The sequence below is a fragment of the Peromyscus eremicus genome, chromosome 6, assembly GCF_949786415.1.
Source record: "Peromyscus eremicus chromosome 6, PerEre_H2_v1, whole genome shotgun sequence".
NCBI classification, from domain to species: domain Eukaryota; kingdom Metazoa; phylum Chordata; class Mammalia; order Rodentia; family Cricetidae; genus Peromyscus; species Peromyscus eremicus.
This window is the reverse complement of record NC_081421.1, coordinates 95,285,934-95,299,757: the sequence shown is the minus strand read 5'-3', so window position 1 is coordinate 95,299,757 and position 13,824 is coordinate 95,285,934. Positions and strand designations below refer to the sequence as shown.

The window sequence follows — 13,824 nt, the reverse complement described above, 5'->3', positions numbered from 1 at the left end:
AAGCCATTTAGTACCTTGTCATCCTGAAACACCTTTTGTTCATTCTGTATTTCAGGCCCTGCTTGACACTCAGAATCTTTTGCGTGCACAAATCACAAATTTTACGTTCAACCTTGGATTTTCAGGGAAATTTTATCACACAGGTAAGGCTCCTCTGCCCACTCGGTGTGAAATCACATTTCCCTCCTGTCCCCCTCTCCTGCATCCTTTATGTCTTTCCCCCATTTTTCTTCATTTCATTTAACTCCAGGTAACATGCTACTTTTAACCTTTAGAAAATATTGATGAGCCGGGCACTGATGGCACATGCCTTTAATTCTAGGCAGAGGCAGGGGGATCTTTGAGTTCAAGGCCAGCCTGGTCTACAGAGGGAGTTCCAGGATAGCCAGGTCTACACAGAGAAACCCTGTCTCAGAAAGAGGAAAGGTAGACAGACAGATAGGTAGGAAGGGAGGGAGGGAAGAAGAGAGAGAGGGAAGAAGGAAGGAAGGGAAGGAAGGAAGGAAGGAAGGAAGGAAGGAAGGAAGGAAGGAAGGAAAGGAAGGAAGGAAAAATAAGAAAATGTTAATGTTAATGGTTCTAAAGCTTATGGTATTTTCTAATGACCCTTCTTTTTGTTGAACTGTGATTTACAAACAGAAAAGTCCATAAATAACAAACATGATCATTAGTGAATTTTCACAAACTGTACACAGTTGTTTAATTCTCAAGCAGAGCAAGAAAAGCATTATCATACCCCCATCCTATCCCCTTCTTGTAGTCTCTAGCCTCTTACTTCTAACACTTCTAAACTGCTCCCCTGGCCACCAGTACCTTGTTAGCTGCACCTGGCTCTTACATAAGTGTAAACTCACCATAGCCAGCTTTTGCTGTTGTTCTACATTGTGTTCGTCACACAGATATGGTGCATAGATTACCATTCTCTTATTTTTCTTGGTAGCGTTTCATTTGTGCATACCAACACCTTATTCATTCTCCTGCAATGTAGACAGTTATTTCTAGCCTTTGACATTTCTTAGATCATCCTGTTAGGCATTCATCCCTGTCCCTCGGAGGACATAAGTGCTTTTCTGTTGGATCTCAGCCCAGAATGTAGTTGTTCACACGACACTTACATGAAAACTTGAAGAGGGAAGGCCAACCGATTTTACGAACTGACTTTTCCAGTGTGTATTTCTAGCTGTCTGAGGACTGTGCCTCGTGTTTCATGTTATTTCCCTGTAAAATTTTAGCTGTGCTGTGGGAATGCAGAAATTCATATGAGGGTTTCCACACATATATGTCTTAGGAATAGGAAGTGAGCTATGCACAGGATTACTGGCTGTCTGAGGTCCTCTTCTGAGGAGCACTTGTTTCTAGGTTTTCTCTTCGGTACTGACGTGTAGATTCTTGAGCCATTCTGTGTGGTGATTTCTCAGTTACATGCATTATAAGCTCTTTCCTCTCACTGTCTGGGCTGTCTGCTCTCCCTCCATGTTTGTGGATAGTGAAAATAGTTCATTTAAATGTCAATTTTATCTTTTTAATAGCTTTTTTTGAGTCTTGTGCAATATACAAAATCAGTTACGTTTTTGCACACCATCGTCAAAGTCATAGATAAATAAAACAAAGTATCATTTACTATTCCATCAACAAAGTTTCCGGAATAAGTTTTAGAATTATACAGTTGTATTGGGTGTAACTTTAAAAAGCTGAAACATGTCCAAGGATTGAAAGACTAGATTTAAGAATTCAGTCCTCTCCAACATGATCTATAATTAATACAGTCTCAGACATAATTCTAGTAAGTTTCTTGGTGGGTATTGGTAACATGGTTCTAAAATTTATATGAAAATTCAAATAGCCAAGATTAGCCAAAGCTGTTATAAGAAAGATGAACCAAACTGCAATGGTTGCATGAGCAAACACTATTATTAATTACAAAGGTACTTCCAGTAGGTCGTGTGATGGAAACAAGCAGATCCAGCAAGCTAAAAAGGGAGAAAGAAACAAGGTCCACAGAAACACACTAATCTCATCTCTGATGAGGGTGGGCTTTCCAATAATTCATGCTGCTTACTGAACTTTACCATGGAAAGAAGGTAGCTTGAACTAGAGCTGAGAAAAAACACAAAATAAGTTCCCTATTAGTCACAGATTTACAGTTTGGTGATATCCAAAGATTTCTTAAACTAGAAACAATTGAGATCCATGAAAGGATCTCCAGTGTACAAGGAGCTCAGGTCCTGATTCTAACAATGTTAGGCCCACCATGCTGCTGCCTTTCACAACAGAGAATATAAAAAGCCTAAAGAAACAGACTGTCCATGGTCACCTCCCTAATGTCAAGCTGTTAGATGCTTTGACATCTGTAAAGAGAGGGAAATCAAGATGTGGAGAAGGAATCAGAAAACATACTGAATATATAGTATCTTTGAAAGAGGTTGTATTATCCAGGCTGTTACTGCAGTACCTGTGGGAAGTTTTAAGAGAAAAAGGGTTTGAATTCTGTTTTCTGAAGTTTCTCCCATGGTCTGCTTTGCCCATCATGCCTGGGCCTGTGGTGAGGCAGAGCATCACGGTGGCTGTGTGTGGTACAGCAGCCATTAACCTCATAGCAGTCACAAAACAGAAGAGAAAGGGGCTATGGAGGAGGTGTGCTCTTAGAGACCCATCTCCAATGACATGACCTGCTTCCTCTAACTAGACCCTTCAAGTCTCTGCCCTCTCCCAAAATAGTACCACACTGAGGACCAAGCCTTCAACACACAAGTCTATGGGGCTTCATTCTATGTTCAAATGGAAGGTGACGAGATGAAGAACTATAGACTTAAAACCAGGGCAGCCCAAACTCAGGAAACACACAAATGTCTCCTGGCAACTCAGTCTTCTCCTCTCAACCCTGGACACTAGAAATGATGTCATTTGTCCAACCCCTTCCTTCTAAGCTATGAAAGGCTTGTGTTGTGGCTTTTGGGTTTTTTTTGTTTCTAATAAAAGCACTTCTCACAGCTCACAATGAGGGTGCTCTCTCTAAATCAACAGGAGACCTGCACACACAGGAAGAAAGCAGAGCCAAGGGTGGCGAGATCTCATGCTCTGTGTAGAAGAGGAAAGGTCCTGCACAGTTATAGCCAGGGCTGTCTAAGACCAGAGAAAGCATTTTTTTCATGGGAACAAATATAAAATTTAAGTCTCAGCCTTTCAAATTAGATGTTATAAAACTTAATTAAAGCACACTGTCTTCCTTTGTACTTGATTCCTGCCTCTGTTGAAAACTGTCCTTTTTACTCAGTCTTGAAGGGAAAAAGAAAATTGGGGCTGCTTTAATGTAAAAAATTTGTTTCAGGAAAAAAAAACTTTCTTTTTAAAAATGTATTTCATATGTATGGGTGTTCTGCCTGTGTGTATGTCTGTGTACCATATGTGTGCCTGGTGCTGGTGGAGGCCATGAAAGAATGTCAGATCCCCTGGAACTGGAGCTACAAATGGCTGTGAGTTGCCGTGTGGGTTCTGGGAATAGAACCTGGGTCCTTTGGAAGAGCAGCCAGTGCTCTTAACCCCTAAGCCATCTCTCCAGCCTGAGGCTTTCCTTCTTGGAGTTATTTTCATTTCAACATTATCTTGGATTTTGAAGGGCCCAAAGTTATGTAGCTAGTAAAGTGCCCAGCCAGCCTTCACTCTCAGTTAACCAGAAGATAGTCGTCACCCTCAGTTAACCAGAGTGCAGTTTTCCTATAGAGCTTATTATTTAATTGGCAATTGTTCATTGGGGAAGTTAGGTGATAAAAAGAGTTCTGATGTCTACAGGTTGGTGAGGCTAGAACATATCCAAAAAACACTGCTAAGTGTAAGTAAGAACATCTGTCCATTCTGATTGCATCAGAATTACCTGAAAATATGGAAAGCACTATGGTATTGAATTGGGAAATTCTGACCCTATTTCTGGAGTCCCTATTCGGCCAATGAAAAACAACTAAGGGCCCTGAATGTGGAGTTGCTGAATTAAATTGGTACTCAGGGCACTCCTAACCTTTGCTTTGACTCAGAGCCTGCTCTTTGGCTTCTGTAAAGATCAGTCTCCTTATTTGAGAAAGTGAAGTTACCTGTGACCTTTGACAGGGTGTTGTGAGAACTGAACAGCACAGTGCCGTAAAACTCTTCACAGCCCTGTTACCTCTGCTGGTGTCTCAGTTGGTGGCAGTTTACAATGCAAAAGCAAAGGAGGATGCACTCCAGAGTAAGGTTTTTAAGTACACATATAGCAAAATAAGTTGCTCTTGACAGTGACTTTATTGGGCTCAAGAATCGTTTGTAATAACACAAGGGCTGTGACTTCTCATTTCTATCCTTTGGTTCCTACAGAGTAATCCAAACACAGAGTAATCCAAACACAGGCAACTACATTCACTTCACTTCATTTGTTTTATCATCATCTTGAAAGTAATAAATAGATACTGCCACTCAATATAATTGATTCTGATCTAAAATATACCCAAACTGGGATTCAAGGAAGTCAAATAAAGAGAGCTATTAAGAAAAATGAAAGACATAAAATTATGTTTCCTATGAATTAAGATAAATTTGTCAGATGGTAGAAATCATTTCTTTAAATCCAGCATGCTTCCAATGTATAAAAGTTGCAAATGAAATTTTACTATGATCTTCAGAGAAAGATAACTATCATGCTTGAAGCATCTTTCTAAAGGACCCTGAGATCTGTTGCTCTCTCCCCTCATTAAACTAGCTGGAAAATTAAGGAATGCTGACAGACAGACACAGGGAAAGACAGGAGTTACATGTGATAGGAAGGGGCAGCAGAAAAAGCAGCCTAGAAACAGCTCACATACTAGGGAGCCCCAGCTAACTCTGTCAGAGTCTCATGGCTAGGGCAGTAGAGCTCAGGATGAGATGATAATGGAGAAGCCTCAAGAAACTTTTCTGTTTCCACTGTGAAAGGTGAGGCAAGGAACTGCCATAGACACCACTGTGTGCTAACACCAGGAAGCTACTTTCTTGCATCTGAATGTACAAGCCGTGTCAAAACCATTTACATCCTCTTCTGCAGTCCTGCTGTTTGTAAAAATACCTGATATTGTGCCTTATTCATTCTCTCTATCCTACAAGCTGTACAAAGACTCTGATGATTAAAGAGCCTAATGTCTTTCTGAATGATTATATTTATTATTAAATATTAGATTTAAATATTAATTTTAAAGATGACATTAAAATGTTTTGATATTCATATCTCATGTTTAATAGCTTTTTTAAAGTTTTGGGGCTGGAGAGATAGCTCAGCACTTAAGAGTGTGTACTGCTCTTTCAGAGAGTCAGAGATCTGATACTACAAACCTATAGCAAGCTTTCTTGTTGGACTACCTTTGAATCACCAGCCCCAAATAGTGACACAGAGACTTATTAATTATGAAAGCTTAGGCTTGCCTGCAACTAGCTCTTATAACTTAAATTAATCTGCTTCTAGTGATTTACCACATGGTTTTTACTTTTCCTCAGTATGGCATGTCCAACTTGCTCTGAGTCTTCTGGTGTCTTCACCTTTCTTCTTCCCAGAGTCCTCTCTGTCCCTGGAAGTCATGCCTAACTTCTTCCTGCCTATCTATTGACCATCCAGCTCTTTATTCAACCAATCACAGTGACACATCTTCACACAGTGTAAAGAAATATTCCGCAACATTGACCTGTGTCGGATGGCTCATAATCAGGTGTAACACAGCTCCAGAGGCTCTGACACCCTCTTGAGGCCTCTGCTGGCACCACACATATATACAGATACCCACACACAGAAGCACACATGCACATAATTTAAAATATAAAAAAAACTTAAAAATTTTGTCACAGCTTCTGATTGTTCCCTAACAGATTTTCCTTTGCTAAATTTGGGTTCAGCGACTTATGTGCATGTGAGATAATGGTGTCTTCTAAATAAAGTACATGATAAATGATTGATAGATAGGCAATAATATAGATGATAAATGTATACTATATTGATACTACATAACTGATAGATGATACAGATAATAGATAGATAAATGAGAGAGAGAGGGGAGAGAGAGAGAGAGAGAGAGAGAGAGAGAGAGAGAGAGAGAGAGAGATGAAGATGCAGTTGGAATTAACTGAATAATCATTTCTGCCCCTACAGGAACTGAAGAGGAAGATGAAGGGGATGACTGTCTTTTGGGGTCTGTGGATGAGTTCTGGTGGTTCCCTCACATGTGGAGTCACATGCAGCCCCACCTCTTCCACAATGAATCATCTTTAGTGGAGCAGATGATTCTCAACAAAAAATTCGCCTTAGTAAGTAGCTCACACTGCCTACTGCATGGAACTCATGTACAGTGGTGAGGAAGGTGGCAAGGTGTGAATGGTAGAGTGCCTCAAGGCTTTGATGTGCTGGCTTTCCTTAAGCAGCTTTTCTCAGTAACCGTTAGACTCTTGGTATCATGTCCTTTCCATATATGGCTCTTGAGTTTGTACTATGCTCTTATCACTGGGTTTAATACTTTAACAGGTCTTAAGTCTTTAAGTCTTTAACAGTCTCTTAAGAGAGACTTCATAAAACACGAAGCTCAATTACATGTATTATTATTATATTATTATTACATTATTGCATTATGGTCAGTGTTCACAAGACACATTTCCTACTCAGGAGCTTCCTGCTACGCTGCACTGAGAGACAAAATGTACGCACAAAATGAGTCCATAGCAGAATGAGATATTCTGTGACCTGATGTCCTGTGATAAGAACACAAGCCCCCAGTTCAGAGAATAATTGTCATTGGGGTGGGGAAGATTAAGTTATGGTGGAAATGGGACTCAATATATCCAGAAATTCAAATAAAACTAAGGAATCATAGATTGAAAGGAAGTTGGGGTAACAAACCAAATGGGACATCATAAAGTAAACACAAGTCAAGTCAATGAAGATTCAGAAAACCAATGAAGAGATACTGCAAACCTGTTAGGGTAGAACATTCCCTCATCAGAAGAAAAGAACATGGGTTTATACTGAAGGCACTATGATTTGGGGGCAGAGAAACTTATGGTAAAACTTCCAATAAGTACTATATGAAGGGAAATGTTTCCTTGTCAGAGAGGACCCAAATCCATTTACATGGAAAGGTATTCTACACCAGCTGCAGGAGCCAAGAAATTTTTGCAATCAATACTATAGTTCCTTACTCAGACTTACACACAAATCAGTTAAAATTGGCAGACTATATTTTTATCTTAAAGATACAAAATATCTCTTTGCAGGGAGCTCATGCTAGTCTTTAATTAATTTAATTAATCCTACTCTCCAAACCGAGTCTCAAGGGTACCTTCCTCGTATACTGATATTTTGACAATGAAGCAAGAATAGAGCTTCTCAAAACTGATACAGGGACAGGATTTAGACAACATTTACAAACTTCTGTGAAATGAGAGTTACCTTTCCCCCTGGAACTATAAATGGCCATGGACATGTAAAATTGAGTAAACGTTGCCACACGTTGTCATAGAATTGAAAGCTCGCTGTGCTCTGTCTAGAAGTCTGAGATTGCCAAGTCTAGCAATGTTGATCAGTGAGAGGTGGGATGGACAAAAATGATGACTGTAGGTGCTTCATAAATCTATGGAGAACAACAAAAGGGAACTTGGGAGAAGGAAAAATGGAAACGGCACAGTAAGGCATTAGTGAAAGGAATGAGGACAGGTATTTGCTGTTACTTAGTAATTACGAGTATATATATGGCCATCTGGGCAACATAAGGGACTTGGAAAACTTGAGGGAGGACTCCCAGGGAAACTCTCCCCTTGGCATCCCCCAGTTCCCAGTACAGGCAGAGTCTCTTAATGGTCCAAAAGACAACCTGAGGCCAAGCAGCTTTTTTTGAGACAGGGTTTCTCTGTGTAGCTTTGCGCCTTTCCTGGAACTCACTTTGTAGACCAGGCTGGCCTAGATCTCACAGAGATCCGCCTGCCTCTGCCTCCTGAGTGCTGGGATTAAAGGCGTGCACCACCACCACCGCCTGGCCCAAGCAACTTTCCATGTGACTGAATACTGTTTAATCCACGCAAAAGCTTCTTGAAGTCCGTGCAAGCTACCTAGTAGGGAATGCCATCCAGACCATCTACTCATTAAAGGCAATAATCATATGCTTGACCTGTGTGAATGCTGCATCTCTAATGGGTGATACCCTGCTCTTCTCTTTCAGCTTGGAGGAGCTTAACACAAACATGACTGTTTCCCAATAAGACAGACAGGGGAAATTGCAAAAAGCAGTGGGCTGCCTTGGAAGCCAAAGGGTATTCAGCCAGGAATTGGAGATGGGGAAAGGCAATGTTTAAATGAATGACTGAATTAAAAGATATTTAAAATGCCCTTCCAACTATGAATCTGAGACTGTGGTCCAGTACCCCAGGCCCTGCTTTCGCTGTTGGCCGGACACAGCTGTTTCCACTTAATTGTAGCAAGTCTGTCTGAACTGTTTTCTGCATGGTGTTGACTCTTCTCACTCACAAAGGAACTAATGTTCATTTCAGTGGCTTCTTATGGAAGATCAGACAGATCCTTTAAGCAACCTTAGATTTGCTGGCTGCAGCTATCAAAGGAAATACAGCCTTACAGACTAATCAGGGGGAAAATATGTAATGACCAAATATAGACTAATTCAAATTTAAAATAATTAAAAAGCAATTTAATTTTGAAATTATCAACCTTGCATTCAGGATTAATTGTAATGTTAATGATTGGCTATCATGCAGTTTGAAATGTCTATTGTACAGCCTTAAAAACTGATAAATATCACTAGAAAACTAAAATTATATTTGAGCCTCAAAAAAAAAAACCATCACTAATACACTGCTTCATTTCAAAAATTGGGCCTAAATTTTAACAAATAGTTTAATATTTAATAATAAGATAATTAGTAGAGACTTTTGTCATAAAAACTACCATGCTGTATCATATGGTACTAACATTTTAGGGTGTTGTTGTCTGGGTTTGTTTGTTTGTTGTTGTTGTTGTTGTTGTTGTTGTTGTTGAATTAGAGATAGGGTCTCATTGTATATCCCTGGCTGATTTTAAAATTCTCTTTGTAGACCAGACTGGTCTTGAACTCACAGACATCCACCTGCCTCTGCCTCTCGAGTTCTGGAATGAAAGGCATGTGCCACCATACCTAGTGGATGGTATTAACATTGTTATAGACAATCTTATTAAAATTAGTAGCAGTGAAACAATGTTCCTGGGGAAAGGAAGTCTTCCTGTATGCTGTATTCTTGATTGCATTAGTCATTCTTTGAAATAACAGCCCTGTTCTGCAATCTTTTCCAGACTAGCAAGACACATTCATTCACCTTAGCAGGACTGTCTATTGTCATTACATATGTTTTTAGATTAGTGAACATATCACTTTTCCAATATGGAAATAAAGATTATACTATCAAAATATAATTTTAAATATATTAAAAACCTTGCCAGAATACATGACTGTCTTTCAATTCACTTGCTTGCAGCTAGAGAAGGGAGAAAAATCTATCATTTTTTTCTTTCAATAAAGCACTTTGCTAAAAGGCACATCATGTTTTCATCTTATATTAATATTTAATGCAAAGTATAATTTTAGTAGTCTTGGTAAAAGTAGAGAATTCCAGTTAGGATGCAGAATCTAATCTGAACTGATGGGCCACACTCTGGAGTAATCCAAGCAGCATTGTGCATGAAGGTCACTCATTATAAGTCAGAACAGACTGACTGAAGCATATAATTTACTTCATAAAATGAATGTAAGGGAAGAGATAGAAAACTGAAGGACAAGTTATAGGGCTCATGTTCAACTTTAGAGTACTGGGACTCCATGCCAGTTCCTACAATATGAAACATGACACGAGTGTTCTTCGTAACCCCACTATCACCTCATACCTTCCCCCAAGACAAAACCTTGCCTCTACTCAGCTACTCAAGGGTCCTGACCTAGAAAATGTCCCCACCATCCAGCTCTGACTTTATAGCTAGCAGCGGTTCTGAGTAGTCAAAAGAATGTTATATACAGTGGTAAGTATGTTGAGAACAGTGAATGTGTCACTTGAATATTAGTCAGTCTTAAAACCTAAATACAACTGGAATCAGTATATTCATAATGGAAATCATAGAAGGGAGCGAGAATTAGTGTCTTTCTTGTAATTTGAGTAAGTGTATAAACAGAGTAATGTCTGCATGTAGGTGTTCAATAAATGGTTGTTAAAATACAGCTAGATACTTCTTGAAGATCCTAAGAGTCTGTTAACCATGGTCTCAAACTGTATGTTTTTATCATCAGGAGACAAGTAACACCAAAAGGACAGGTTGTTACTCAAATACCAAGAGGAAGAGGCATGCCACATTGTACAGGGCCAAATGGGGAAGCACCGAGTGGTTAGGAGAATGTGGAAGAGTACTTTCTTTATGATTTCCATGGGTGAGACAAGGCGAAGGAGGCCAGTGGGTTCCCAGGGGTAGGCACTGGTTTCCTGGACGTTGGCCCTGTGTGATTAGAGCAGAATACTTTGCTCATCACCTGAGTCGTGAGCACCAGAGATATGGATAACCGCTGGAGTAGTGGGTCACATCTGAAGTGTACTCCTGAGCAGGAGTTCATTATGCCTGGGAACTGGCTAACAGTCTCTTCGGGGTCAGCAAGGCCAAGGGATATCAAAGCATCACAAATAAAGAAAGTAAATAGGCATGATATTAATATGCTTCTCTCCAGACTTTGCATCTTGGGTCATTCAACAGGGTTGAAAACCTCTCCTCATCCCAAGTGCAATTTGTGACAGTTCTAATTTTTTGTTCTCATCCTAAATGCAGCATCATGGCCCACTCATGTGGTCTCATTGCATCAGAAAGCAGAGAAGATTATTGTATAAAAGAGCATTTTATTCTTAGTAATGGAGCCAACATTAAACTTTGTTGAACCATTATGCCACACCCATGTCTCACAGACCTGGGACGGGGAGTTTTGCTAACACTTTATATGGTGATTTTGTCCAGTTGATTCTGTTAATTATAGATTAGCCTTGAGATTGCCGCTGTCACTATTTCAATAGATAGACATCCTGCTAAAAGTTGATTCTACTCCGTGACTTCCACATGTCTTTGCCAGCTCTGTGCCATTCCTGAATTCATATGTATGACTTCTACATTTGTATCAAGTCATTGCTAAAACTGAACATAGTCATTTGTAGATTTGTAGTTGAACATTTCAGACTTTATTCCACAGTGACTTGTGTCCTCTGATACCATCATGTCATAATAGTTGACATACCAACTGCAAATCTACTTAAACAGACTAATATCTAGAAAGATCACACTAAGTGTGCCAGACATCAGGAATGAAGATGTGTGTGTGTGTGTGTGTGACACTTTTCCGAAGCCAGTTTAGAACTTTTACTTCAAAGGACTTCTTCCTCATGTTCCTGCTTTCTTCTTTATTCTCAGTCACTTCTAGAATCATGTCTTCTCACAATGGGTTTGACATTAAGCTTGTTGAGTCACAGAGTTCACAGGGCCAGCATTCTTTTTTAAAAACCCAACATATTCCCCACTCCTGACTACTCCTGTTTGCTGTTTCATTATGGGTAGTAAAAGTATCTGCACAGTAAATCCACATTCTCTTCTATCAATTGCCATAAGATATCTGCTCTTAGTCTGGAAAAACTTAAACGATTTAGTTTATGTCATACTTGATACTTCATATAATTATCTCTTCATCAACTTTGGTGTCTTTCTCATCATAAATGTCCTGCAAAACGCTTCTCTTTGCTGAGGTAGAAGTGGAAGATAGGCACACCTTTTCACTCCATCATTAGCTAAAGCATTTTGAACTCTCCCTCCCCAGCCTGTGTGACCCAGGAAAATTGATCTTTTGACTGATAAAAATCATTTTAAATTAGTCATTCCTGGAAAGTAAATGCTCGGCTTTAACAACTTCCATGGCATGATTTGTATACCTCTTATATGTTTATTTATTAAATTTTGTCTTTTTTTCTATTCTCCTGTGTTTTTAAAACCCTTATTAGGAGAAGGGGTCCATAGTGAGCAGTTATTATGTAGCTGGAGCATGCATCGACTCAGTAAACATGTCTTGTCCTCTTCACAACCCCTGCTCCGTCTCCCTCTTCTCTATGACAAGGCTAGTGTGGGAAGGTTGAGTTCTTCCCTCAGACGCACAGCTAAATCATAGATCTGGCACTTGGACGCAAAGTGCTCTGACGGTTCCCCAGTGTTACCCAAATGTCTCCTCCCGTTTTTTTCAGGTATAATCTTGGGAGGAAATGAGATGGTTTTGAGTGCCTTATCCTCTAGTTCTGCTCCAGAGGTATATTCCCAGCAGCTGTTTCACAACTATTTGTTCATCCAAAATACCCTAACTTCTATTTTCCTAAATTGAAAAATTCACCAACTTGTTTTCAGAATTATGTATGGTATGTATTTTGAACTTCAGAGATGACATTGTCATTTTCGCCTCCAGACTTCTCACATTTCCATAGAGATGACAAAATCATAGAACACTAGTGTGGGAGTGTTAAGGACAGACAGGCAGAGAAGGATTGGGGGTGAACAGACAAATTGGATTACTGGCAAGAGAATCACAGAAGACAAAGTAAAAGCCAGGCTGACTAAGTCAATGGAAATGGGACTATAAAAAGAGAGCTGTGGGGACTGTTTCTGGTGTAGGAAGAATTCAGCCTTTCATTGGACAGATGAACAGTAAATTGAAACAACAGGTCAAAATGTACATGAATGGACAAGCCGCCTACTTTCTCTCTGCATATACTTGTTTGCATTTTTGAAAACATGAACTGCTGGTTTTCTTTTAAAGTTCCATAGTTCATCTGTGCAAAAAGACTCACCTGCCTCCTCTACAATGGCGTAAAACTTCTTATGTGAAAATAATCATTCAGCTATTATTAAATGACTTTTATCTTATCAGATGAAAACACCATCGTAATTTACTTTTATGTGCTGCTATTGTTTATTGCCTAGGGGTTGTTTTTAATTCTTTGATGGTTTTATACATTTATGTAGTGGATTTTAGCTGGTTTTATTCCCATTTCTTCTCTCATCCTGTCCTTCATTCCAAGAACTCTCTCATTCTGCTATTCTGCATTCTCTCTGTCTCTCTGTCTCTCTCTCTCTCTCTCTGTGTGTGTGTGTGTGTGTGTGGGTGGGTGGGTGGGTGGCACGCGTGTGTGTATGTGTGTGTGTGCATGCGTGTGCACACACGCGCATGTACATTTCATTGAGTTTACTTTGTGTTGCCTGCATTAACATAGATGTCAGGTTATTTATTGGAGCCTGGACAACTTATCAGTGGCTAAGCCACTGAAGAGAATGACCTCCCTCCGCCAGCAACCATTAGCTGCCGATGGACTCCCAAGGAGGGTAGAACCTCGTGAACACCTCCCCCATCCATGATGAAATGTTGATGGGCACAATCATGTCCAGGCTTTATGTGGACAACCACAGCTGAAGTGAGTTCGTGAATGCAGTGTCTCCGTCATGTCCATAAGATGCCTTTTTGTGCCACACCTTCTCATCTTCCACTCTTACATTTCCCATCCCATGATGTCACCTAAGCCTTAGGGGATTGTGTCCATTTAGGACTGAGCACTCCACCCTCATTTGTTCTTGATATTTTGACCAGATACAACTCAGTGTTAATGGCCACTATACAGTGCTTTTCCAATGAAGGACAAGATCAGCACAAATTTAGGGACATATGCAGAAAGGAATTTAACAATATGTCCCTTTATCAAAACAATAGTAATAGGTTCTCCTCTAATAGTTATGATCTCTTGATC

General features: G+C 39.8%; 1 protein-coding gene across 1 annotated transcript in view; it reads left to right on the top strand.

Annotated features, from left to right (window-relative positions):
- Nucleotides 1-13,824, top strand: part of Ndst3 (N-deacetylase and N-sulfotransferase 3) — a 139,168-nt gene that overhangs the window by 39,077 nt on the left and 86,267 nt on the right. Inside the window, exons 2-3 of the mRNA XM_059266202.1 lie at nucleotides 56-143; nucleotides 6,140-6,294. Of these exons, the coding sequence (XP_059122185.1) occupies nucleotides 56-143; nucleotides 6,140-6,294 (243 nt within the window). The remainder of the gene's footprint in view (nucleotides 1-55; nucleotides 144-6,139; nucleotides 6,295-13,824) is intronic.